Below are 26,837 nucleotides of genomic sequence, written 5' to 3' on the forward strand. Positions count from 1 at the left end.
GGCGGGGCTTAATGACGCCACGCTCAAGCTCTGTCTGGACAACGCAGGTGTGTCTGGACCTTTTGTGGGGCAGGCTGTGGTGGATGCTTGATGTCACACGCAGGTGCCGCATCCTAAAACATGGCAGTCCGGCGATTGGCTTTGCAGCTAGGCTGTGCAGCCAGGGGCCTAACTTAGCATGTAAGTGGCCCACATAACCTTTGTAAATGTTTCATATCCAATTACATCCCGACTGTACAGCACAAACATGCTCACTTATTTTCTCTCTCACCTTTCCATCCTCCTGATCCCAGGTAAACATTGTTCGGTCACTGTATCATTCAGCCCGCCAAGAACATTTGCATTCTGGTGGACCATTATATAATAGATAACACCTATCCTTATGTATCAATGCCTATTTACCTATAGATTGTAAGCTTGCGAGCAAAGTCCTGAAATCCTGGTCTGCTTGTTGGATGATAGTGCTGATTGTGTTGTATATCCTGCCTGTGCCTTGTCTCAGTATTCCAGCTTTATTGTAGGAACCAGGGGCAAACGCAGGATTTTCAGAAGGGGGTTTCCAGAGGGGTGAAGCAAAGCACGGAGATGGACACTTAGGTGACCCAGTATATGCTTTGATGTCCCGCGGGTGGTAGGGGGTATTATATCAACCGCTCAGCATGTAGGGCCTGGATCAGTAATTTCCACTAATTACCCCTTTACTGCACAGATGGTGGGAGATGGGGTGGGAGAAGGGGGAAATGGGCTGAATGAAGGGGCCCTGATACATAACTTCCAGGGAGGTAGAGGATGTTTAATACGCAGAGGAGGGGTGTATAGTGGAGTGGGCTTATTCCTAATTTTCTGGTGGGAGGACAGCTTGCTTGACTGCAGATATCTCCAGTTCCCGGAAATAGATTTATTAGATTTTAATGGAATTAAAAATTAGAGAATCCCACCTACCAAATGGTATTGGGGACTAGGGGATCAGAGTTCAGGAGGCAGAGCAATCTGCCAACAAGTATATAAAACGACATAAGTGTGTGGAGCTGGAGCAGTAACCAGCTGCTGGAAGGCTGATATCTCTGGTTCTGGGAACAGTAGAGACAAGCTTCTAGTGTCCTTTTAAAGGGGGAGAGTCCCAGCTTTTGGAATATACCCGCAGAAAAACTATAAGTCTGACAGAACCTGAAATATCTGACTGGGAAGTGCAATTAACAGGCTTGGATGGGGACCACTGCTTTGAAGTCAGATATCTCCGGTTCCCAAGGTCCGATTTTAAAAATTCTTGTACTCCTGGAAAGAGGGGACCCTCAGCTTTCAGCCTAGGTCCCTTAGACTCCTGGGGGGGGGTTCTGGGTACTCGGAAACCCCCCCTGCGTGCGCTACTGGGAACCCTGGTTATTTCAGTAAAAACTCAGACTACAGTCTCCATCGCTAACCCTGTACTAACTGTTTCACTATCTAATAGGGTGACCTCTGTCTCATCCCAGCACACTAGCCCCATCTCTATTTGCGCCTGCTATTACCTAGAGATCACCTTATGATTGTATAAGCCCCAATGTTCCCAAATGTAGGTGGCATCCTAAGTACCGATGAGTGTGTCATACTCTAAGGGAACGTCGTGCAGCTATTATTGGCAAAAGACCTCACTGTGAGACTCTAGGGGTTTAATAAAATCTGTGGGTGTTTGATAACAGTCCTATAGCTCAATTATCTATTTCCCACTATATTGTTCAGATACTTTGCGTCCAAAAAATCTGTTTCTTTTCAAATGTTTTGAAACTTCCTACTTATGTTTTGCATTTGTTGTATTCTCTGTAAAAATCTAAAACATTTTTGGCTCCTGACTCACAGCAGATCTGTGTTACAGTGTTGCTCAACTGAAGTCTGAGTGTAGCGAGCAATTCAAAACACTGCAGAGAAAGAAACAACAGCACACTCTGGTAACAGGGTAAGGATTTTTTAATTCTTTAATTACAATGCTGCTTCATATATTTGTCATAGTTAACTTGGTGCATATTACAATGTTATATTATTATACTGCCTTTATTGTTACGTCAACCAGGAACAGTTTCAGCGTTACTTTAAAAAACTTTAAACAGTATGCAAAGTATTGCATCCATGTAACTGTCATCGCTATACATAATGTACAATTACCTACATTACAGAATGTGAATCTTTAAGATGTGTTTTTGTTTGATTTATTAATAAGAAAACAGTCTATGATGTAATATTGTTGTGTCAATTCATTGGTTTATTGAATCTGACAGAATTTCTAGGAAAACATTGCTGCTAAATGCAGCTGAATACAGGTTATGCCCCACACGGTGCTTTCTAGGTAAACTACAGTACTGTGTGTGCCCTATAGTAGACGGAAATCCATGTGTACTGACTTTACTACAGTGTTTATCTGGCATTTTAGTTCCATATGAAGGATTAAACGGATTAATGCTCCTGTATTGCATAGTATAGTTGCTTGTTATTCGACATACACAGTATTGACATTCCCAGGTATGAAACATTAAAACTACTTGGAAATGATCAAATTATATATTCTTTAAATAAAAATGAAAAAAATTAAAAAAAATTAAAAAATAATATGTTTGTTAGGTATTAACAATACTAATCCCTATGATAGATTTGTGGGTACAGCTTAGAGCTCTATATAGTGATGTACTATGTATAACAGAGGCAGAACTCTGGGAGGCAATGGAGTCATCTGCCACCGGGCTCCTGCTCCCAAGGGGGCACTTCTCCTCCCCTTCAAGCTTAAATCAGTAAACTGAAAACCATCAATATCTCTTTTGTGACAGAGATCTGAAATATGTGTTCTCTCTCTCTCTCTCTAAATATATATGTAGGACACATACATTTCAGAATATATATATATATATATATATATATATGTGTGTGTGTATATATATATATATATATATATATATATATTGTAAATTGTACGGTTGTGTGTGTGATGGTGGGTGGGCTCCAATATTTATCTAGCATGCCTCCGGGCAACTGGGACAAACTTACGCCACTGATGAATAAATTATACACCATAGGGCAGTGATTCCCAAACTTTTTAAAATCTCGGCGCCCTAGAGTATCAGAATTTTTTCCATGGCACCCCTAGGCCAAAAGTTTCTTATTCAGAAATAAAAAATAAAAAGTATATGTCATACATAGATTTATTTATGGGTGAGGGACAGGATCAGCTTCTGTTTGTCCACAAATTTTGTTATTGGCAGCCACCAGCACTGGTTTTGCCTTTTACATTGACCATAAATAATTTGAATTGTTCCTGGAACACCAATCCAAGCACCCCTGCAAGTGTCCGGAGGCACCCCAGGGAGCTACGGCACACAGTTTGGGAACCACTGCCATAGGGCCAATAAATAATAACATTTACTGTATACAGTATTTGTGTATTATCAACAATAAGAACAATGCAGGAAGGCAGGCAGAGCAGACTCGTCACTACTATTTACCACACTTGCCTATGACTAGTTCCTTATATGGGTGTACATGTGCTTAAATGCTTGTTGCAGTATATTTCTAAAGAATAAAAACTATTTAATTATATAGAATAAATGCCCTATGTCATGTTTCATGTACACAGAGGCAGCATATGATCATGTTTGTTTTTGTTTTTTATTACTTTATTGCCAGATTCTCATGGTCAGAAACTATAGTATAGTGAGCAAGGGACAGGCAGCAACCTTTCTATGCAGTTATTACTATGAAAAATCTACAGTATCTGCTAAGCAATACATCATTCCACCAAGTTCCTGTGCTGCCTCTTTCTATTTCATAGTGCAGAAGAGACCTCCATTCATAAACTTGAACTTTCTAATCCAGGAGCCTGGCGGTAGCGTACGGTGGTACGCTGTTTAGCTAGAGGCCTAACGCTAACGTTTAATTTTCATCCAACAGGACGGGCCCATATCGGAACAAAAGTGCAGTGTGTACGCACGTTTGATCGATATGCTGGCCGTTCTTGTGACTATACTGCCAAAGCTGGAACGCCCATGTGGGCGTTCCATAGCTGCATGATCTCTCCTACAGCACAGCATGTGTAGCCAGCTGACTACACCTAGACGCGCACCCCAGCTATTTGCCGTATGTCTGTCTCTAGTCACCCTGCCGGCTGACTACATCTAGACGCGCACCCCAGCTATTTGCCGTATGTCTGTCTCTAGTCACCCTGCCGGCTGACTACATCTAGACGCGCACCCCAGCTATTTGCCGTATGTCTGTCTCTAGTCACCCTGCCGGCTGACTACATCTAGACGCGCACCCCAGCTATTTGCCGTATATGTCTGTCTCTAGTCACCCTGCCGGCTGACTACATCTAGACGAGCACCCCAGCTATTTGCCATATGTCTGTCTCTAGTCATCCTGCCGGCTGACTACATCTTTTCACGTGGCACTACAAGTACCTGTGCAACAGGGGTGTTAACCATCATGCAATGACAATGACAATCGAGAGAGTGTGTACAGTGGTACAATCTTTTTCTTGCGACTGTTTGGACGGGAGTACATCGGACGTCGCAAGTAAAATTGTACAGCTGTTGTTTGTGGACGGTCCGTTGCGTCTATGGTCGGTCGAACGGTCGCAAGAAAACAGGGATTGTATAGATGTGTACCCAGCTTTAGACATTACTGTTTGCCTCCGTCACTTATCTTGGCTGGCTTTCCATGGTCTATTCAGCACATTATAATAAGGACATCTTTCAGATCTATCATTTTATTTTTATGCGATCTGCAAAAAGTATGGAAAGCCACATTCTAAAATGAGGGATATCAACGTTTTTAGACTATAGCAGCTGCTGCAGTGACTGTCTGGCCCTGGTCTGTAATTGGCAACAGGGTTCTGCTGTAGGGTTTATGGTTCCGTGTCTGGTTCCAGTTAATATAAAAAAGAAAAGAATCCAATTCACTTTGACTTTAGTATTTCTATGTTGGTAGAAGTACAAAATCTTTGAAAGGCATGCAGGGACCAGGCATTGTAAATCCTTGGACACAGACTGCCAGTCCACCTGATCAAGTGCTTTTTCTGTGTCTGTGGACAGCATAGGGATGGAGAAACTGGAGACATGTGGCTGCAGCAGAGTTCAAAATTGAAATAGGGAACCACACCAACTGCCAGAGAGCCAGTTTAGAATGGTAGTTAATTGCAGTTGGTGGGGCTCCCCTATTTCAATTTTGAACTGTGCTGGAGCGGCCACTGTAAATGACCCCGGTGGTATTGTTCCTCACCTCTCGGCTCAGACACATACCCCTCCTGGGAAGCCTAGTATTATTTTATCTAATTCCAAACAGGGGGCCTTATTCTGGTTATTGCGGTCCGTTCCGAATTCTTTCGGAAATGACCGAACGCCACGCCGTGCGGACATTCTAAGAAAACACGCCCACAGGTCGTCCACATCCCTTCGGACAGACTCACTAAGAAGAGGGAGTGTCTTCGGACTACATCCAAACGTGCGTGTGCGGTGGGAACACAAAGATTCTACACGGTCTTACAGCGTCCGAACGGACGGGAAGCTGGCCGTACGCACCGAGTTGGTGTATTTCCGCAATCCTCAGTAATTTATATAACTATCTAATAAAAACAAAGTTATGTCCATTGCTTGCAGTGTAAATGTGGGTCAGATAGCAACAATGCAGTCATGTTTGCAGCATATATTTTTGTATTTTGTAATGGGCCATTTAGGCAGCAATGCTTCCAATTGAACCTGTGAAAAGAGTGTAATTAATCACTAATGAGTAGAGGAGTGGATTGTATTGTGGTCAGCTGAGAGTGCTTCAGGTGCGGGCATACTAATTGGGCGAACCGAATGCCTAGCGCATGAACAAGTGCTCTCCGAAAAATGAAACTTGCTTATGGACACCGCATATTTCATGCGTTTGGTTTGCTTGCAGACGGTGTCCTGTCCGAATGCATGCCTACCACAGTTCGTGCACTCCCACGTGTACGCCCAGATTTACGCCCAGTTTTTCCCACTTTTAAACCGCGCCCTTGTGTACGCCCACATGGCGCCCATATTACGCCCATATTTCCCGAGCCAATTCGGTGCACATTTCTGGACGGTATTGGCGAGAACGAGTGCGGAGACACTATGTTGCACATGGGCATTGCGTTGCCTACGCATGCGCAGACGGCTAAAATGTGCCCTCCGAAATAATTCGGAATGGACCGCACCAAGCAGAATAAGGCCCAGGGTGCCAGTGCTTTGGGTCTGTTTATGAGCAATGAGCACTCCATTTTAATGGTATGATTTTCCTTTAGCATGTCGTTTCTAGTAACATGATATTGATTTATTTAACGAATATATATAACATATCTACATACATGCACACTGTATATATTATTATTTTTTTAAATCACAATTTTGTCACCATGGTTACTGTTTTTATATATTGTTCCTAAAACATTGAGAGCAGGAAATGTTTTCTTAAAGACTGCACAGAATTTTTCAAAAAGTTAATTCTCCGATTACCAATAAATGACACATTGTAATGAAATCACAGGCGTGCTGAAACTTTCAACCGTGAGAGCAGAAAACAATATTTTATTTTTTAATATTCAGCTCTCCACTTATATTTTAGAAGGTTTTTCTGAACACTAATCAAAATAAATAATACACGCCGTGGTCTAACTATGAAATCTGAGACGTAACTATTGCAAAATTTACTTAAATTGGAATCATCTGTGTTTGGAGAAAACCACGCCCAAGTGATTGGATCCAGGTGCCAATGTTCTTACGTATTGGATACCAGATAACCATAGCAACTATTTCTCAAGTGGCAAAGCAAGCATGTCTAATTTATGTGACACTATATATACAGCAAAAAGTGGTATTATTTTTTTGCACATGCAAAGCTAATGTACAGTACAGGGAATGTTAAGTATTATTCTAATTTTACCATACAGTTTTATAGTAATGGCATAGTTCTGTTCTCCACATACTTGCCTACCTGACCCTCTCCATGAAGGAGAAAATGCTCTGTTCCTGGACTTCCCTGGTAATGTAGGATTGCCATCACCTGTGGTGAAACACCTTTCTTATCAGTTACCTAGCTCACCACAGGTGATGGCAATCATACATTACCAGGGAAGCCCAGGAACAGAGCATTTTCTCCCTCATGGAGAGGGTCAGGTAGGCAAGTATGGTTCTCCATCCCAAAGCTGACCATGTGACAGTAACTGAGACTAGATACCAGTAATGAAGGACAGACCTGCTTCAAACCCAGGGTCAAAGTGTTCCCCAGGGGGCACAGGAGATACTAGATAAGATCAGAATTATATATATATATTTTTTAATTTTAAACAGGCATTAGCACACATTTAACCTTGAGCCACTTGGACTTACAATGATAGTACTGAAGAGACAGAGATACACACTTATTACCTCTCCTGCTGCATTGTCTAGATCTACTTCATCTGCTCCTTGACCTGAGTGTGGATCAGGGCCGGATTAAAAGGGGGGGGGGGCAAAGGGGGTCAGTACCCCTAGGGGCCCCCTGTGGTTGGCATGTATTTTTTGCATGGGAGTGGGGCTGTGCTGTATCTTCACCTATCTGTCAATGTGACAATTATTAATGGTGCTGAGCAATGGGAGCCAAGGCACACTGACTGCACAAGTGTGCAGTCCATTACTGGGAGTTGACTAAGTCCCATGACACTTTGCACAAGAGGGCAGAGGCTGAGAGGTTTGTGCTGAGCTTTGATTTGTGGAGCTCATTACATGCTTCTCAGGCTCATGGAGGACAATAGCAGCAGCCTAGTCATGGGAGGGTTTTTAATCAGAGGCAGCACAGAGCCTGTTAGGTCTCCTACAGTCCTTCAGAGTAAGGTGCAGAGGGAAAAACACAGGCTTTTCATGTGGTATGTTACCCATTGACCAAGTTTATACTGCCTGTACTCTGTGTTTTGACAGTGTAATATTTTCCCATGCAGTTTGCGGCCAGTAATGACAAGTGCAAGGGGGTCTAAAGTGCCCCGGGCCCCTCGAAGGCTTAATCTGCCACTTGTGTGGATATGATACATTGTTAATATAGAAATTTTGTTATTATTGTCATGGAATAAAGCTTTCTAGCCCCAGTCAGGTCACCATCAACTCACCATCGATATTCAATTGGTTCCCTGTGTTTCCTGTAAGCTTTCAAGCTTTATCAGTAATCTATGTAAAGTCTACCATGCATCTCCGATTACCATTGGTTCAACATTGGTTCACCATCAGATCACCTCTGCCTTCAGCCTTCTCTGCTCACTACCTGCTTGCTCATACCCAAGTTTCACACGCTTTTACCATTCAGAGAACTATATCAATATCAGTCACCATCAGTTCACAAAACACTGTCACCATTGGTGAACTCCCAATGTGTATGTGTTAGTGGGACTTACCTGAGCTTCCATACTCACCTGCATTGTTCATCATATCCGACATACCATCAATGTTCATCATCGGAGACTCCTAGATATGCATCCCTGCATTCTTTGATAATAACATTCCTCTGATTCCAGCCAGATCCAGTTCCTCTGTTGGTTCCGGCCAACTCCTAACTGCACCCGGTTCCAGTTCAGTCTGGTGACTTTCATTCCCATTGCAATACACTCTTACTGTTGTACCCAAGCACTACTCACCTTACTATTACTCCAGTTCTTCTAACCACGCCTTCAGGTCCTCTACCTCATTACCTGAGGTCCTTCCATTGATGTGGGTTAAGCTGGCCATACACTACTGTCGTGTATTGCAGCATCGCACCCGGGATCTTCCCAGTTGGAAGGATCGCATGCTGTCCTTTCACATGCGATGTTTCGCATGTGATCCTATTCACTGCCACTGGGAGGGGTGTGAGTCAGACCTGCAAGAAGGTCCGACCTACGGATCCCATCCGATGCCCACGTGAACGCACATCGGATCAGATGTCAAACATATGTATGCCTTTAGACATATTAGGAATCCCAAATTTCCTTTTATAAACCAGCTCCTAGTGTTGATTAACAAACAACTCAAGTTCAACCCTCAGGCATGACGATATCCTGGAAGCTGTTATTTTGAATTGAATGGCCCCTCATAGACTGCGCTCCTATGGCTTCTCACTATTTCAAATGGCGATCACCAATCTTACTACCTCAAAAAGTTCCGCACTACCCCTCTCTATATACCCCTCTCTATATATCAAAACAAATATCCTGTATGTTTTTTTTTTTTATTATTGTTCTTTTTTTTTAATACAATGCACTGAAAAGTAACTAGTTTTATCTATAAAGCAGTCGATGTTCTATAAATAAATAAACACATCTCTTCACAAAGAAGTTAATAGTGAGGGTTCCATCTTTTGCAGCCCTTACCCCTCACATATGTGTGTGATAATATGACTGTCTGTCCTCCACTATCAGAGTGTACGGGAAGATGAGTGTTGTGAGGGGATCATTTCTTTGGGGGGAAAAGAAAACCTCTGGTGTGCACTTTAAAAAAAAATCTAAAAAGGGACAATGTTGTTTTATATGTTGATGGATATTTTCAGTATATTTCTATTAATGTTTATTGAAGGAAATTATGTTATTTCTTTTTCCTAGATTTCTCATAATGAATCGTTTCTGTTCATCTCATCATGTTGTTTTCATCGTGGCACTTTTTGGTCTGCCAACAATGGTAAGTAATTCATGTTAAAGTTCGGTTCCTGTAAATTATACACATTGATAATACATCAGTGTTGTTATTAGATGCATACAGTAACTCCAATAGCTAACATCTATATACAATAAACTCCTAAAAGTGAGTGTTTTAGTGCTCATTAGAAAAACGTCACCATCTTAAAAAATGATATATCTGGGTCCTTACTGGAAATTATTATCTCCATTAGAGGTCATCGGAGATATCTGTAATTTGTATTTAAAAAAAAAAAAAAAAGCACATGGCCCACAGATTATTACTGTTACGTGGTCACAGAACTACTGGGTGACTGATAATATCCATATAAATGAAAGAAGGGAAACCATGATCCCATTCATCACTCTAAAGCCCCCTACACACTAGTCAATATATCATTAACAATATGATTGATAACGATATATCGTGCATATGTCCAGTGTGTACTCTAAATATCATTAGCGATGCACACTCCCGTGCATCGGGCGATTTCCATGGTAACACCCAGCGTTTTCATGGGAACGTTCCCATGGGCGAGTACCCCGGCCCGCTGCCCCTCCCGCCACCCACTGCCCGCAATGTTGGGTGCGTGCCCTGCAAACAATTCGCCATGGCCACACACACCCGGCATATGCACATGGGCAGAAATGTGGCTGCGCATGCATATACATGAAACATCAGTCCGCGTGCGAATGTACGGTCTGCGCAGATGGACCAGTATAACCCCCACTGTTTGTAGAATATTATGCATTTATAAATAAAATGCTGTTGATGACAAAATGAATCCATAAAGTACCAGATTTGTCCATGGATATGAATGTGTAGCTTGTATCACGAGCACAGCTGTTATGTATATTTCTTATAGTCATTGGTCTTGCATAGCTTATTACAGGCATTTCTTGTGGAGTCTGTTTTCAATCATACTGGGAACTGCTCACATGAGACTTCACTAGAACACATTCACCAGATGTATGCTTTATTTTGTGTTCCTAATGGCATGCCTATAGCTGCACTTTGACCAAGTATAGACTAATGCGGCATACACATGTGGGTATTGTAGCCCTGCATCTAATAGGGCCTACACCAGTGGTGTAGCTATAGTCCCGCAGCCTCCGCGGTGGCGGGGAGGCGCTGAGAGGGTGTGGGCGCTGGGGGGGGGGGGGGGGCTGCGGGACTATTGTTGCTCACTGCCTTTTGCTGCCGGCGCTTCTGTCTGCTGTATGGGGGCAGCCATTTTCCGAGTGTCACTTTTTTGTATTAGCAGCGCTGCAGCAGTAGCCGGGAGAGCCTGGACCTGGCGCAGACAGAAGCGCCGGCAGCAGAAGGCAGTGAGTGCTGTTTGTTTACCCTAGGGGGCGCCCCCCCCCCTGCATTTTCAGAACATGTAGCAATCCCCGGGCATTTTCGAAGCAATCTCACCAGAATGCTTAGAAAATGTCACTACATTGCGCCGTGTGTAGGGGTATGGCGATAGCAATGTATAGCCCTGCGTATCGCCCCTGGCGATTAATATCCAGAATGCTGGATAAATCGAGGGTCGCCGGGGTCAGGGCCGGTGTTCTCACTCAGAAATGAAGCACGGATCGCTATGTGTGTATGCACCCCTGCGACGGCAATGCATGGTTCCGCGCATAACCATCGCCGGGCTAGATTTATGCTGCATGCAATATAAATCTAGTCATCGCCAGTGTTCTCTTACCAGAGAACACTGGCTGTGCCAGATCGCTCAGCACACATCGCTGCTGCATCTCTGTGTGCTGAGTGATCTGTGCTAAGCAGTATCATTCAGCACGATGGCTCAGTCGTCCCATGTGTATTGGGCATATCTTCCCCTGGAGACAACCAAATACTGGCACGGCATGCTGGACTTGCAGTTCCACAACAGTTGCAGACAACAACTGGTTTACCATGTCTGCTTTATACTATTCATTTATTTTCTGAAGTGTATCAAGTGACAGCTTTGTTGCTGTAGAGCAAAAATACAGTTCAATATTACATATTCTTACATATTTTAAATATGCTTGAAAAATTAACAAGACAAAATACAGTATGTTACTATTAACATCCTTGCTGGCGGGTCGCCAGAACGTACGCGCTGGCGACCCGCCAGCAGCCTCGCCAGCGAGGAGACTGAGACGCACGTGCGTCTCACGCGCACGCGCGTCTCAGTCTCCGTCGCTGGCGCGACGGAAAACCCTGTCCGTCTCCGCCTCAGGGAGACGGACAGGGTTAGGGGGGGTTAGGGGGGGTGCGGGCAGGCGGCGGGGACCCCGGGTTACCGCCGGCAAGCCGGCGGGGACCCGGGGGAACGGATCGAAGCGCCGTCGGAAGGGGACGCGCGCGCCTCTCGTGCGCGCGCGTCCCCTTCTCACCATCGCCATGGCGCTGGCGGGGGATGGCGGCTGGCGACGCCAGCGCCATCCCCTGCAAAGATGGACCCTGACCCATCTGTATGGCAACATTTATCTAGCTGATATATCCCAGAACATGTGCTTAGTAACATGGCTGCACGCTGGGAGGCAGGTAGAGAATGTTGCCTCGCTGCACCTGATTGTGAGGGAGATTTTCTAAAGCAGAAATGTGGTAATAACCCCGTTATCTGGGTTTTTACCGCATTTCTGTATGCTCTGTCCCCCCTCCGCAGTGTCACCGCTGCAGAGGGAATCGCCAGCAAAAGCTGGCGATTCCCTGCAGAAGCCTATGGGCTTCTTACCGCAGCGCTGTGTGAGGGATCCGTCACGGATCCCTCCCAGCATGCCCCGTGGCCGGTGTCGTGCGCAGATGGACTCTGGGGTCACAGACCCGGAAGTCCAGCACCGGCTCTGCATCGCAAGGGACAGCTCTTATCGCAAGAGAAGAGAACATATTTATATATTGGGGGGGGGGGGGAGGGACTCCTCTAGATAGAGGGCAAATATGCAAAGCTTAGGGGTAATAGTAGGCAGGCTCAGTAAGCAAGATATCCATCCATACCACCTCCCAAAAAGTGTATATTTGGGGACATGACCACTGCATATGCCGAAAATCGGCCTCAGGGGTGCTGCATCTCGGACACTTGCTATCTGTCCTAAGTCCGTGACCAGGTTCCATTGTTATTTGAAAAGTATATGAGGTCATGAAAATTATTTCACCCCCGCAAGTCCGCTTTAATTCAGCATTTACAGTAGCTTTGGACTCCCTGATTTTTGTTGTAGATCAGCCCACTAGGGGGCTAAAGAAGGTGCTGTTGTCGGCATTTTCACACCAATACAACCGAGACTGCAGCATGGAGCCATTGAGCCTGCAGCAAGTGTATGCTAGGATGCCTCCCACCTCCTGCCTTCCATATTGCTGCTGATATTAGTGACTCCAGATTTTCTTATACATTTTGCAGATCTTTGTACACAGATCCCTCAACATAACAAAAAGCAACCCCGTGCACACCAAAATGCAACTTCACATATTCTCCCCAACATAACATACAATTCCAGTGCAACAATAAGAGTCTAACCACACATTGCATAACATGACCTCCCCTTGCACAACAACATTACTCCCTCTGCACAACATGACCCCCTTCTGCACATTAACATACCCCAGGTGCACTTCAACATTCCCACAGTGCCCACCAACATGCCCACAGTGCCCACCAACATGCCCCCACAGTGCACACTAGATTAGACTCCACGGTAAACTTTTTAATTGCCTGATGTTCTGAGTGCCACCAGTGAAACTGCAGTAGTCATATGACATCATCATATCAGAAGAAAGGGTTCTGATCTGGAACTACTAAAGTAGTCTCCTATCACGGGGGCTATTATTTTTGTCCTACAGAGGACAAAAACATGCACCCAGATGGCGCAGCCAGCTGGCCCTATCACCCACAGTACGAGCTCTACTTAATCTGCCCATATCACCCCATTGGTTACAATGGCATTTTGCCCATTCATAACTAACTGAATTAATCAATAAAAGTAAGAAACTGCAATCACAAACTGATTTAATATTACAATATATATTATATTATTTTTAAATGAGCGTACATGAGACATAAACACTTACTATTTTATTGAAGGCTTTGGATGCCTGTCTTCAAGAGCAGCTGAGGCTGAAGGCCCAAGTCAGACTTCTTGAGCACCAAACAAAATTGCAGCAAATAAAGATTGAGAATCTGTTACAAGAAAAAGAACTTCAGCTGATGGACCGAGGAGATGAGATTGCAGTAATCGATCTTCCAGATAGAAGAACCTACGCAGGTCAGTTTTTTTTTTTGTTTGTACATTATTTAATGTTAATAAAGCAATTGTTGCCCATTAAAAATATGGATGATTGGAATGTGATGCTTAAACTACAACTACAGCTATGTACAGTGGTGGATTCAGGGGGGGGGTACCCGGGCACATGCCCCCCTGTCATTTCATTTTGTAGCTGAGGACCAGGGCTTTCCAACGAGCCCAGCCCTGTGTCTCTAGCCCCCCGGGAACCGGAGATATCGCCTGGCAAAGCTGTAACGTTTTTCTCCATAGGATAATATGGGACCCGTCAATTCCGACCCCCACCCGGTTCCAACGGCTGCCAGTTCCCCCCCTGGCATCACAGAAGCTTGTGGTTGATCTCATTCAATTCCAAATTGCTGGGCCTTCAATATGATACCAAATTGCTGGTCCATATCGGTCAATCGGTTCCAGAGATATATCGTATAAACCGATATTTTTATTTTTGAAATGTAATTTCATGGCTGTTCATGTTCTTTGAGGAAAGATTACTCTGGAATCAAACGTTCCAGTTTCACTGGACCAAAATCATTCAAAGCCCACTCAAAAGTTCTTCAATATGATATGGTACTTGTCTCATGTAGTTCCGAAGATATAGCCGTTTAAATGAGATAACTGGTTAAAGGGGGGAGGGGTGGTTTTCTCTCCCCCTCACACCAGTAAATGCAGGGACTAGGCTGGTGTAAAAGGGGCCAACCTGGGAATGCATTTTCTGGTGTGAAAGGGGTATTATTTCAAATAGCCGGGACCTGCAGTGCTCTGAATACAGCCAGGCTCTGCCACTGTCAGTGGCTATCACTTCTGCCTGGCGGCGGCTGTTCCCCATTTACCGCAAGCATGTATTCCCCCTTGGCAATGAGTATGTTACCCCACATGGCAACGAGCATGGAACCTCTAGCAATGAGCATGGAACCCTTGGCAATGAGCATGTAGATAAGCAGCACTTATGTAGCATCATTTTTAATAGGCATTATGGTGTTTGGCATAATACATAATGGACATAATGGCGTGTAACTTAACGTGTAATGGACATTATGGTGTAAATGTTTAATGCTTGCCTTTGGTGGACAATGTCCCCGTTTCTGAAGCGTATTGTGAATTCTGGCTCAATCCGTGTGGCATTATGTGAATTTTGTCTCAATCTGTGTGGCATTATGTGAATTTTGGCTCAATCCATGTGTTATTATTTGAATTTTAGCTCAATCCATGTGGCATTATGTGAATTTTGGCTCATTCCATTTGGCATCATGTGTAAGGGGCAAGTATAATGGGGTCTAGTATTTTGTTGCATAATGTGTAGAAGTTGTATATGGTGTTGTACACTACACTCAAGGACACGCCCCCTGTTGAGTGGCCACACCCCCTTTTCTGGAGCGCGCCTTCGGCATGCGCACAACTACATCCTTCACTTTTGTCACCATGGTGGGCCTGCGTACTTTAAATGCCAGGGCCTATTTTTAATCCCATTCCCACCCTCTCTCTGCCGCTCTCTTAGCATGTACACTTGCACCACTAACACCACCCCTCCCCCACCTAAACCCCCTTTTATCATGGTGCCCCCCCTGTCATTTTATCCTGGATCCGCCCCTGGCTATGTACACACCTGGTAGATCTATCTGCCGACCTTCTGTCGTACAGACATAACAGCGATGCATGAGGGGAATTTAGTTCTATTTAATCTATCTGATAGTATTCACGGCTATTGCGCCTGTTCAGACAGGATGGGAGTCACTGACAGGGCAGCCGAGAGGTATGCCGGGCCCCGGTAAAATTTTTGAGGCGTGGCTTAATTGCAGGAGGTGGGTGAAAAAACACTCTAAAGTCGAGGTAGGAGTGTTATTGCCCCCCCCCCCCCACACACACACACACACACACCTCGGCAGCAGCAGCAGACACCTACAGCATGTGCTGTGTTGACAGAAGGCTCATGTTAGTGAAACGTTCATGCTAAGCCTGCTGTCAGCACAGAGAGGGATGGAGGGGGAAGGTATGGGGGGGGGGGGGCGGACCAGGTCACCACCTTGTATGTGGACAGTGTGTTTTCCCAATCTCACTACTGTATCTCAAAATGTATATTAACCAACAATTAAGCCAATATATGCTCTACATTAAATACTGTGCTCATTTTTTTTTCTAAATAAAGCGTATCCTTTTAGGGCTGTTCCTGCCATGCAGCAAGGTGAGCACCTTGTCTCAGGCAGCATATTGAAAGTAGGCAGTGGACAGGGTGAGTGCAAGGCTTCTAGACACCCAAGGCAAAATGTCATCATACTGCCCCTTTCTACACAATGCGTTTCCTAGACCATCAACCATAAGAACAGTTGGACCAAGTGAAAGTATGGGGTGGTGGTGGCTGTTTAAAACATATAAGTACATACTCACCAACTTTCTGGTCATCAACCCTCTCTGGTTGAAGCCTGGCCACTGAGGGGGCCAGGCCAGGCGATACTTACCTATTCTTTGTGAGGGAAATAGGGAAGTATGATTTCAATAATGTTATCACTCCCTGAGACATCCTCCATTTTCTGTAAGGTAGCCAGGACCCAACAGTCTAATGGTAGTACATGTACTGGCAGGTGATGTCCTTTACGATTCTTTTATTGAAAAAATGAAAATATATGCTTTGTTTTTGACCAGGCCCTGTCTCTACATTTCCTCACTATCCCCAATACCTGTCACAGCCAGTAAGGAGATTGAGATTTAGTAGGCTCATACTGACGAGTCAGAAGTCAGTGAATGGCTGAGTTATGGCTGAGTTTCTATGCATTCTACAATGAATGAGTCCCAGGATTCAAATTTTCACCCTTTTTAATCATAATTGGTGTTGGTTTGCAAGGTGCCAATATGTTCCGCATATAAGTGCAAATGTAGATTGTAAGCTTGCAGCAGGGCCCTCCTACCTCCAAGTCTGTCTGTTGTTACCCAGTTTGTCTTATCACTGTCTACTATTGTAAAGCGCAACGGAATCTGCTGCGCTATATAAGAAACTGTAAATAAATAAATAATAAATAAATGTGGAGAGTAGGGATTTGTCTACAGTGACTGTGCAGTAGTTGTAGCTTGGTAACCTTATTTTATTGGTCATGTGTCCACAGGTTCTTCCCTAGTAGTCACAAACTCATACGCCCACCTTTTATTATACAGTCTTGATTTGAAGCCCCTGCCCCTGTTTGCCAATTGCCTGTTGAGGTGGTGTGTCCAATTGACCTGCACACTTGTCACTTATGTACATGGCAGTAAAAGTACGTTGGGAGAGAAGCAGATTGGGATAAGATCAGGGCCGGCGCCACCACAAGGCAGGTCTAGGCATTTGCCTAAGGCGCCGGCCACTAGAGGGCGCTAATGAGCCGCCGGGGAGAGGTACCATAAAGGTACCATTGAAAGCTGGGAGCGAGGAGCAGGTAAGACAGTGGGCTTCCACCCCCCCCTATCCCGCCCATCAATCAACGCTGCCCTCCTTCCCCCCTGGACAAGGTATCGGCAGCACTGCAGCAGTATTCGCCCGCACACACACACACACACACCCTCACCTTCCGGAGCACGGCTGCCCGCTGTTGTATTGCCCACAAAACAGTCCCGTCCCCGTCACACACAAACACCCCCGCCCCCGGAGCCCGGGCGCCCGCCGCAGTATCGCCCGACCCCCCCCCCCCCCCCCCCACCCCGGGGTGCATCGGGCGGCGGGCGGAGGTTTTGCCTGGGGCGGGGGGTAGGCATGCACCGGCCCTGGATAAGATGAGGCATCCTAGTGCTTGTAGTTGGGATGCCTGCTGGGGGTCTGCAAGATCCCATATTTATGTATTATTTATTAACAGTTTCTTATATAGCGCATACATATTTTGCAGCGCTTATGTGACATAAATCCTGGAAAGACTTACATTTCTACCATGCAGTGATCATGTCTCTCTACCAGGACCACTCTTGGCAGAGACATTACCAACACCTTGGTAGAACTTCTGGCATTACCAGTATATATAGCAATGAAATGGCCTTGGGCAGTGACTGACAGCCGTAAGTCATATCACATAATGTAAACGTCGCTAATGGACTATAACACAAGTATCCAAAAATAGAAATGTTTTATTAAACAAGATAATTTAAATCACAATGCCACCGGATGGTGAGACAATTTCATAAGCTTTGTGCACATACATTTTTCTAAATCACATTATAACATATATTTAAAAATCGAATTCCTAACTTGTAACATAAAAGACCAATGGTTGACATAATGGGGGAAATTTACTAAAGGAAATTTGTAAAAAATAGGTGTATTTGTATTTATAAATACACTTATTTTTGACATTTACTATCCCGAAAATACGGCAATTCATATTCGTATTTATAGCACATCAATACGAATACGAATTGCCGTATTTTCGGTATAGTAAATGTCAAAAATAAGTGTATTTCTGGATACAAATACACCTATTTTTACACCTATTTTTTACAAATTTCCTTTAGTAAATTCCCCCCAATGGCTCGTTTTCTTCCAGGAGTCATCACAATAAGCTAGATTTATCTTGGTGGTAAATAATATTTTCCCTTAACCCGTGTCACTAATGATATCCCAACTTAGGTCTACAGCATTTAGTAAGCCTTTGATGGAAATAAAATGGATGGAGATAAAGTAACAAACAAACAAATCAGCTCCTGTAACTTTTCACACTAGGAGCTGATTGGCTGGTACTTTATCCCCCTCCACTTTATCTCCGACCAAGGCTTAGTAAATAGACCCTTTAATTGCTAGATTAATGTCACCATGGTTACTGGACTAAGGCACTGGCCAAAGTTAAGACTACCAACACAGCCTGTCCTTTTAGGACTGTTGGCATCAGAGTAACCATAGTACTAAAGGTGCCCATATATGCTGCGATAATTGCATGCGCTTTGGACTACATCGCATTGCATGATATTTGCATGCGATACGATGCTAGTTCAAAAGTGCAATGAGATGTCCGCAGGAGCACGCATCGCATCGCACATGGCAATTGCATGTGTATGGGCACCTTAACCCTAATGAACCGTCTTTTTTTGTATAAGCCAGTCTACCACCTGTAAATCAGTAAATACCTAAACTGCTAAGTCCGTATTAACTGAGGAAAACAATAAAATAAACCAACATTTTTGTCACTTTAGATAATTAGAAGTGTAAAAGGAATGTCTTTATTGTTTTATGAAAAATAACTTTTTTTTTTTGTGCAGACTGTGGTGAAATTTACAATCAAGGACATATAAAAAGTGGGATCTACAAAATAAGACCTCTGCAGAGCAATACTTCATTCTCTGCATATTGTGACATGTCAGAGGGAGGAGGCTGGACCATCTTTCAGAGGCGTTCTGATGGGAGCCAAAATTTCTACAGGTAAAAAGCAAGTAAATATTAAATTCACATTGAGCCCATTTTTAAGTTAAGCTGGCCATACATCAGAAAGATCGATCTTAAGATCGATTGCGCTCATGATTGTGTACAATTTCCCTTGAAATCCCCGGCAGTCCTTGGTGGTTTTTGGACACACAATCTACTCACAATCCATCTTACAATCAGTCATACAATCCATCTGCTGTATGATTGTGTATGCAAGATGTGCACACAATCTGCATACAATCCATCATACAATAAGTCATACAATCCATCTGATGATTGATTGTATGATTTGTGTACACAAGATGTGCACACAATCTGCATACAATCCATCTTACAATCAATTGAGATTGTATGATTGGGTACAATATCTTTCTGATGTATGGCCACCATTAGTTTTTAAAAACAGCTATTTTTGTTGCGATATGGATAGTGCTACTGTGCAGTCTCCATGGTGTTCTTTTTTCCTGTGGGGTGTCATGGTGTGTTTTTTTTTCCTGTGGGACCAACCACACCATGTTGGTTTATTGATTGAGATCCGGTACAGCTGTACTCACTGGTGCATGTACACTTGGTGATGGAGCAGAGCTTTAGTGGAGCAGGGTTTAAAACCGGTCGCCAGCTGGTAGATATACAGGTCGAGTCTCCCGTATCTGTAGATCTGTTATCCGAAATATTCCAAAAACAGTGTTTTTTTTAGAATTTTATTTTTTATCCCCCCCCCCGCCCCTTTTTTCATACTTACCAAGTCCCCCAATGTCCACAGCGGGACTTCAGGACCTTCTTCAGTGGCCCCAGGAGTGCATTGCTCTAGTTAGCGGGCGCACCACTCGTGGACACCGGGGGACACTGTGGACATCGTGGGACCATTGGGCACCACCAGGGGACCAGGTAAGTATTAAAAAACTAAATTATTCCAAAAAACGTAAATATCCCTTATCCAAAATTTTCGTGGTCCCGAGCATTTCGTATAAGGGATACTCGACCTGTAGTTGAATCAGTATTATGTAAATATAATGATAGGCATGGTTGTGCAATAGGTTCAAGATAGTGAATAAGTCATGTCTTATTAGTCAAGTGTTTACATAATTGAAGTAGCCATGCTACACTGTTCCAGATGTTTATGTCTGCTTGCTGACTTAAGACCAACATAAGGCTTGAAGTTAATATTTCTATGTTTATGTTTATCATGAAGGAACTGGACTGACTATAAACAAGGATTTGGTGATTTCATTACAGCAAAGGGAGAATACTGGCTTGGGAATGACAACTTGCATTTCCTGACATCACAAGGTACTTTAAATAAATAAATACATTTATACGGCATATGATAAGTAGTGTATAAGTAAGTGATGAGTAAATACGTAATAAATCAATTACATACATACTTCTCAGTTTTGCCTAATTTATCTAAGAGTAATAATGAGTTTGAGGGACAAACCAACAGAACAAAATCTGATCTCTGCCAACTCTGAGGTGGTGTTTATAACTTGTTCAAATTACTTATTACTAATGTTTACTCTTATTTTTACTTGACCAGATGACTACATTCTAAGAATTGACCTTGTGGACTTTGAAGGACAACGGAGATTTGCTGACTATAAAAGCTTCAGAGTTGGAGATGAAGAGGTAGTAAAAGGCAACATGTAGGAACCACGTAGAGGCCCCTACTTCCACCATGTGTATTCTACTACATATTTATATTTATCAATCTGTAAAAGAAATGCGACACTTATATCCCACTATAGTCCAGATATAATTATTTGTCAGGTGGAGGAGTCAATACCCATTCAGAAACTGCAAGCTAATGTTGTTGGTCAACATCATCATCATCATGGTCATTGCTCATCTCTGCACCTGCCCTCCAGTTCCTCCAAGATATAGGGGTGTATTCACTGATTTTTGCTCGCTGTCACAGCTCGCAGGGTCAGTATTCAACTGACCCCCTTGCACATGCCGTTTCCCCCTCACAAGGTCACAGAGGGTCACTTGTTCTCAGCGATCCCCGCCGTTTAGCCCCCTCGCCGGCTGCACTGAATACGGCCTATAGTCACCTGAGAGGCATGCTTAGTGTTACAGTTATGTGAATCAATCCTTACTGCATGCAGCCAAAGTTTGCATTCTTCTGCCTGCCCCAGTCCACACTACTGCCTGCCCAAGTCCACACTCCTGCCTGACCATGTCCACACTCCTGCCTGCTCAAATCCACACTCCTGCCTGCTCAAGTCCACACTCCTGACTGCCCAAGACCACACTCCTGCCTGCCCAAATCCACACTCCTGCCTGCCCAGTCCACACTCCTGCCTGCCCAAATCCACACTCCTGCCTGCCCCAGTCCACACTACTGCCTGCCCAAGTCCACACTCCTGCCTGACCATGTCCACACTCCTGCCTGCTCAAATCCACACTCCTGCCTGCTCAAATCCACACTCCTGCCTGCTCAAGTCCACACTCCTGCCTGCCCAAGTCCACACTCCTGCCTGCCCAAGTCCACACTCCTGCCTGCCCAAGTCCACACTCCTGCCTGCCCAAGTCCACACTCCTGCCTGCCCAGTCCACACTCCTGCCTGCCCAAATCCACACTCCTGCCTGCCCAAATCCACACTCCTGCCTGCCCAGTCCACACTCCTGCCTGCCCAAATCCACACTCCTGCCTGCCCAAATCCACACTCCTGCCTGCCCAGTCCACAGTCCTGCCTGCCCAAGTCTACACTTTTTCCTGTCCCAGTGATGGGCTGAATGAGAATGCACAGCTTACGCTCTCTGCATTGCTTGCACATATATGTAGTTTTTCCATGCTTTATAAGTTACAACACTCATTTACAAGGTAAAGCATTGTGTCTGCTTTATAAAACCTAATAGAGAATGCATATCCCCTAAACAAAATAAGTGTGTAGAATCATACAGTGCCAGTAAGTATTGACATATGCCTAATGTAAATCTTGCACGTATGCTACTAGAGCAGACCCATATGCATCTCATGATAGTATATACCTAGGCCACTTGTCTAGACACTTGCATCTTGTGTGTATATTACCACAATCAGGATCATCAACAATGGTGTGCATGGAGCTGCAGCTCCAGGCCCCCACACCTCATCACCAGCTAAATCATAAGTATAAAAATTGCATTTATATTTTCCACACAAAATCATGCCATTTTTGTAACTTCATATACTTAAGGGGATATTTTGCCTTATAGTGCATGGTTTCTACATGCCTACATTGCATTGGTCTCACCTTCTCCACTTCTTATAATAGGCCATTGAACAGTTTCAGCTCCAAGCCCATGAGGCCCTTAATCGGGCCTCTCTCAAGTGTTATGTAAGGGGGGGGTCGTTACCCAGGCCTGAATAATTAGTACTCCCCCTTCAGTGCCTCTGCTTGCAGTTTGTGAAATATTATAGAAAAGTAATATGCACGCACTTGGTTTGGCCCATACTTCTTGCGTGACAGTATTAACCCCTTCAGTGGCAATCCTGAGAATTTACCAGGCTGTGCTTCAGGCCCAGTCTGGCAAGTTTGGAAAATTATTGGGATTGCCACTGTTTAGAGCCGGGCTCCCTCTCCTACACCGCACCTCCTCCTCCCCCCGGACCTGGGGAGACAGTGGTGGGGTTGTTTTTAGGGAGCGCTCCCCAGAAAAAACTCGGAATAAAGGGAGCTCTCTCTAAAAAAAAACCACCACTGAAGGGGTTAATGCCATACTGTACAGGTGTTTTTGTAATCAAATCATTGTTAACACTAATCCAGGTCTATCTAGCAAATAAAAGTTTGGGGATTTGTTAATATTTTTATCAAAACATTTAGGTTTGCAGATTGTCATCAAGGGACCGCAGACCTCTGCACATAATGCCCTACAGATCATTACACTCACTTCTGAGGTGCAGAGGATAACTTCTAGGCAAGGGCTACCTTGTGAGCCATATATAGCTTCAATTGGAAACAGCAATGAAAACGCTTGGCAACATTTTAAAACAAAATAGAAAATAAATATGCCAGCGCTTGGTTCTACCCATATTGCATAGTTGCCTACCTTTTAGATTTCCTATCTGGTAGAAGCACATGGTGGGGGATGCAGGGGGGAGGCTGATGTCATGAAGCCCATCCCATTCCACAAAACACTGTCATTCGCGGGTCCGCAAAGAGGGGGTGGGGCGTAAATGCGGCAACATGCTGCGATTTACAGCATTTTAGCCCCGCCCCTCCCCCATACTGCGCAAATTCCTGAATTTGTAGTTGCGGGGAAGGGGGGTGCCTGGGCTCCGAGAAAATTGCGGGAGACTTGCCCACCATCCCGGGAGGCCAGGAGGGGGACCCGATTTTCCGGAGACTCCCGGCCATTCCGGGAGGGTAGGCAAGCCTGCCAATTGTACATGGTAACATTTGCACAGCAGTATTAATGCCACATATGACACAGAAATACTTTAGCTATTGGTGCTGACAATAATATACTTCAAACCTGTGTGTATGTAGCAAATAAAATCTTGGGGAGTTTGTTCACCTTTTAGTTAAAAAAAAAAAACATTTAAAATTGCAGCCCAACATTGAGGGAACCCCAGATCTCTGCAATTATGATTATTATTTTTTTGGAAATGCATCCTATAGGCCAGATGCACTAAGCTTCAAAATGTATAAAATGGAGAGTGATAAACAGCCAGCCAATCAGCTCCTACCTGCCATGTCACAAACTGTGTTTGAAAAATGTCAGGTAGGAAGGAGCTGATTGGTTGGCTGTTTATCACTCTCTATTTTATCGCTTTTGAAGCTTAGTGCATCTGGCCCTAGGTCTGTAATTTCATTTGCAGCTGTGGCTAACTCTGCCTCAGCCTTTCTGAGCAACCACTATTTTTGCAATCAGTAAATGTAACATTTCTGGCCTCTTTGTTTTAAGTAATTTGCAGGACAACAAGTAATGAAAATCTAATTTGAAAAATATACGATCAACATGTACTGTGTTCGTCAATCCATACCTACTAATCAAATAATAGATTCCATTATTTTCACAACATTAATATGCTAATAAGCTGGTTAATTGGTTGCTATGAGTTACAGTACATAATTGCTCATTACAACATGTCTAGCCCAATGATGGACTGCAAACCTCTTTTGGTGCCATGTCCTGGAATTTAATTTCTCTCTTAGAAGTGCAAGAGGTCTCCCGGACCTTCGTAGAAGTATTGTAGTATTGGTAACCTTGGCGATTAGCACTTTTTTTTTTGTCAAGGCAAATGTTTGACTAATTGCTCAGGAATCAGGATAGCTGCAGCTTCTGCAGCCGAAGTGTTGTACCATGGTCGACAGGAACAGTGGAAGCAGGCATGGATTTTGACTGTTTCATTAAATAAAGATTGAGGATGCAATTAAATGTGAACACAACAGTTTTATCTACTCTCATAATATGTGTGAACTTAAAGTACATCACCTTCTACTTTGTGCATTTGTCCTAGAGTGCCTACCAGATAAGCTGTGGAGAGTACTCAGGCACAGCCGGAGACTCACTTACTGGAGGTTTTAACCCAGAAGTCAAGTGGTGGGCAAACCACAATGGCATGAAATTCAGCACCCAGGACAGAGACAATGATAACTATGAGGCGAACTGTGCTGAGGAGGATAAAGCAGGATGGTGGTTTAACAGGTAACACCTGTGTACTAGAAGGGAAGTTCATTTGTTTAGTAGGCCTAAAACTCTTCTTCGCTCATACACTGGGCGGTATTCAATGAGAATACCTGCGAGGTGCAGCGAATCCTTTTTAGGATTCGCTGCACATTCGCCACGTTCCGGAGCCTCGCCGGCTCCGGTATTCAACGTGTCAGGGGCTCGCTGCCCCTGACCGGCGAATATGAGCTCCTGCGGCGAACGCCGCAGGGAGCCTGAGGATGGTGGCAGGCAGAGAGATGGAAGTCTCTCTGCCTGCCCCAGAATGTTTGTGGGGGGGAGGTGGGCTCCCCGGGTGCCAGGCAGCACAGGCTGCCCCCCGGGGGTGCCAGCAGGGGACCGCGTATATTCACTATACCCGATCGTAACGATCAGGTGCAGTGAATATATGAATATCTAATGAGCGGCTTGGCTCCGGCGCCCCCTGCTGGCTGCTGTGTAAAAAAAAAATATATATATATATTTTTTAAATTAAATATATATTCATGTGCTTACAGCACATGAATAAAAATAGCATCCTCAGAATAAAATTCCTGATTTTTTGACACCAAATGTAAAAAACAAAACACTTTATTTTAAAAGTTCACATTCCACTTCACCATAAAAAGATAGCGATTGCTACTCGGTGAATCATGGTGAAAAAAACCTTGAAATGTATTCGCCATGTGGTCATTGAATAGGGTGATTCACCGTTTTAGTCAGAAATTCGCCAAACAGCACAAATTCGCCATAAAAACATGGCGAATCAGGCTCATTGAATACCTCCCAATGAGTTTCTGGTGGGTAGAAGTAGTTACCTGGCCTGGCTGCTGAGTATCAGCAGCCTTGGGTGGAGATGACCCAGAATATGTGATTTGATACAGAATATAACAGGCTTGGCATTGTCAGCCAGGACTCCATATACTCTACAACCACACTGCTAGGGTGAAGCCTTAACCCTTTGAGTGCCAAAGCTGCTGTGAGCAATCCTCAAAATATCTGCTAAAAATGCCAGCATCGCTCACAGCCAAGGCAATTGATTGAAGTTTGGTTAAATATTGCACCCAAAAAAAGAACAGTCGCTTTGAGCGACGCTGGCATTTTTAGATTATTTTTTGAGGCTCTCTCACAGCAATATTGGCACTCAAAGGGTTAATTTTAAAAAAGTTTGCTTGGCAATTTTCACATCTGTTTTGTCAAATTTATTGGCACTCAAAAGGTTAATGCAGTATGGATCATAAATAAACCACATTTAAGGCATCTCTGGTTTGTCAGTAATAGTGGTGTGGCCCAGGCTTCTGTTTACTGACACAGTTTCATTTACAAAAATTCCAGTGACCTATTTTGTTGTCCTACTGCAGATACAGTATGTGTGATATTTGTAGTCCCATTAGCAAGTATTAAGATAGATAAATCCAGATCCAGTGTAATTTGTACAATTTAATATGTTCCTCTAACTTTCCTTTCAGGTGTCACTCTGCCAACCTAAACGGCTTGTACTACAATGGACCTTATACATCTAAAACAGATGACGGGATTGTTTGGTACACCTGGCACGGATGGTGGTATTCCCTGAAATATGTTGCCATGAAGATTAGGCCTGCAAGCTTTGTGTCAAATATAGTTTGAGTGGAATTACTAACCCCTAACTTTCTAGAGATTTACACAATAACGCGGTCATAAATGTAGAATCAATGCATTGATCTATAATGTCCATTACTATTATAATAGAGAGGCCATTTAACTTGTGTACAAATACCTACTTTCCTGCCACGTCATACATAGATGCATGTCTACTTTTCACTTTATCAAATAAATGCTCTATGCCACCATTTTCACAGTTGAGCTGGACGTGCCTAAACAGAACATTGTGCCATGAAAAGATGTTCTCTCCCAAAATGCACAACCATAACCCCATGTAGCTCATTTTAATAAAATTAAAAT

The 26,837-nt window shown here is 44.0% G+C and overlaps 1 protein-coding gene across 1 annotated transcript; it reads left to right on the forward strand.

Moving 5' to 3' along the window:
* Positions 1-1,829: 1,829 nt before the first annotated feature.
* Positions 1,830-26,837, forward strand: FGL1 (fibrinogen like 1). The gene is made up of 8 exons (XM_083156649.1): positions 1,830-1,933; positions 9,566-9,641; positions 13,693-13,873; positions 19,097-19,256; positions 20,452-20,549; positions 20,797-20,885; positions 24,706-24,893; positions 26,363-26,837. Exons 2-8 carry the CDS (start codon positions 9,576-9,578, stop codon positions 26,520-26,522), a joined length of 942 nt encoding a protein of 313 aa, XP_083012775.1. The 5' UTR covers positions 1,830-1,933; positions 9,566-9,575; the 3' UTR covers positions 26,523-26,837.

The sequence above is a fragment of the Crinia signifera genome, chromosome 1, assembly GCF_055691185.1.
Source record: "Crinia signifera chromosome 1, ASM5569118v1, whole genome shotgun sequence".
Taxonomy (NCBI): Eukaryota; Metazoa; Chordata; class Amphibia; order Anura; family Myobatrachidae; genus Crinia; species Crinia signifera.

What these genes read in the sequence shown, in the direction of transcription:
- FGL1 (XM_083156649.1), top strand. Translation starts at nt 9,576, where the DNA reads ATGAATCGTTTCTGTTCATCTCATCATGTTGTTTTCATCGTGGCACTT. An exon ending in GCATTTCCTGACATCACAAG is followed by an intron (nt 20,550 to 20,796) that starts GTACTTTAAATA and finishes TTACTTGACCAG; the next exon opens with ATGACTACATTCTAAGAATT. An exon ending in TCAGAGTTGGAGATGAAGAG is followed by an intron (nt 20,886 to 24,705) that starts GTAGTAAAAGGC and finishes CATTTGTCCTAG; the next exon opens with AGTGCCTACCAGATAAGCTG.